The sequence below is a fragment of the Phytophthora parasitica genome (assembly GCF_000247585.1).
Source record: "Phytophthora parasitica INRA-310 unplaced genomic scaffold supercont2.94, whole genome shotgun sequence".
NCBI classification, from domain to species: domain Eukaryota; phylum Oomycota; class Peronosporomycetes; order Peronosporales; family Peronosporaceae; genus Phytophthora; species Phytophthora nicotianae.
Window position 1 is genome coordinate 63,114 of NW_008649080.1, and position 1,647 is coordinate 64,760.

At 51.2% G+C, this 1,647-nt stretch overlaps 1 protein-coding gene across 1 annotated transcript in view; it reads right to left on the reverse strand.

Moving 5' to 3' along the window:
• PPTG_24427 (hypothetical protein) overlaps positions 1 to 1,277 on the reverse strand; it is a gene marked incomplete at both ends in the record, with an annotated part of 3,951 nt that extends 2,674 nt beyond the window's left edge. Inside the window, 4 exons of the mRNA XM_008917144.1 lie at positions 125 to 477; positions 543 to 603; positions 679 to 935; positions 1,099 to 1,277. Coding sequence (XP_008915392.1) covers positions 125 to 477; positions 543 to 603; positions 679 to 935; positions 1,099 to 1,277 — 850 coding nt within the window. The remainder of the gene's footprint in view (positions 1 to 124; positions 478 to 542; positions 604 to 678; positions 936 to 1,098) is intronic.
• Positions 1,278 to 1,647: the final 370 nt, after the last annotated feature.

Sequence of the window (1,647 nt, forward strand, 5' to 3'; positions counted from 1 at the left end):
TCCTTCATATAGTTCCAAGCCAGTGTATGAGCTCCAGCCGAGACTTGCACTACTGCCTCCTTCCACCCGTCGGTCTGCGAGACCAACCCGGAGCTTTGGTCGTCATCTATCTGGAACATAAGACCGTCATAAGGCTGCTCGGCGTCCACCCGGTACTTGTACGTCACAGAGCCGTCCCGAACGAACGTGGCACTGACTCTCAGAGTCGAATAAAGTCTCGTGCCTTCGAAGTTCTGCATCACTCCGGAGTTTTGGCCTGATGAGATATAAGACCCATCGGCGGAAGGAACCCACGGGTTGCAGTTATGCTGCCATTGACCCGTGTACATGTTTTGCGTCATACAGTCGGTCTGAAGCTCGGCAGAAAGCGGAGAACTCCACGCATCCGTGCGTTGAGAAAACAATTTGCCGCCACCCAGCGAGTATTTGCCCTGTGGACAACGTTCGCAGCCAGATACAGGCACAGATCCTGAAAAACTGCATAATACGTTATGACGGTCATAAGAAAATCATATCGCTAAAAATTATATATGCTGACGTACTTGGCTCCTAGATAATATCCACGGTCACATTGGACGTCACAGCGGAGACCGTGAACGGGAGCTAAATAATCCATAAAACGCAATGTCATACGTAAGCATTCAATATTTAACCCAACATGTTCACTTGTTAACTTACGTTTAGCGAGCACATGGCCCGTCGTGTTGGACGAGCACGTGCCTTCGCTCTTCAAGTAGTAGAAGAGCGTACGCTCATCGTCCACGCAGTCGCTGAAGCCATAGTAGAACTTCGGCCCCGACGCTACAGCTACCGAGGCCACAGAGCCTGCAAATACGAGCCACGCCGCCGTCCGCATCGCCGCAAGTCTTGATCTTGAGATGTGGGGGCCTGACACGCGTGATAGCAGTAGAGTGTACCCAACCTTTACACAAAAACTACGCTGGAATAATCAGAACTCGAGCTAAGTACGAATGTAGTCATGTCAAATAAAAAAGCACGTTGAAGTGTTGATTTGAGTTATAATACGCTGCTGCTGCTGCAACAGCTAGCTAAAAGTTGAACTTGACTTGGCTTCTCGACGTTTAGAGGTGGCCATACTTGCCGCCGCGACGGCCATAGTCTCCCCGGCGGCCGTAGTCGCCGCGGTGGCCATAATAGCCACGGTGTCCATAGCGGTGATCCTCGGTTTCGACCTTGGCCTCAGCAGCAGGAACCTCAGCAGCAGAAACGAGAGCCACGAGGCCAGCAAGAGCAGCGATGATGGCGAAAGTCTTCATTTTGATTGGAGCTTGATTTGAGTGGCTGGAGTCCGATTGCACAATGAGCTTGGAAAACAGCAAGCGCGTTGAAGGACAGGATCGAGCAATTCGTGGATCTCGACGATAACTTTTCCCAACGGCGCCATCCAACAAACTACCCTCTTTTCCCAGAAATGGCTAGAGCGTCTGACTAGTGGGCAAAACGCTGACCACTCTGCAATTGGGCATCTCACTCTGAAGTTAACCAAGTCTCCGACCAACTGCCAAGATGAAGATTTACCTCGCGATCGTTGCAGCGTTTGCCTACGTGGCTGTTCTTGCGAATGCTGAAGAACCAGCAATCAAGGATGCTGCAGCTACTGAAGCCGATCCTGCACAACTCGACCCT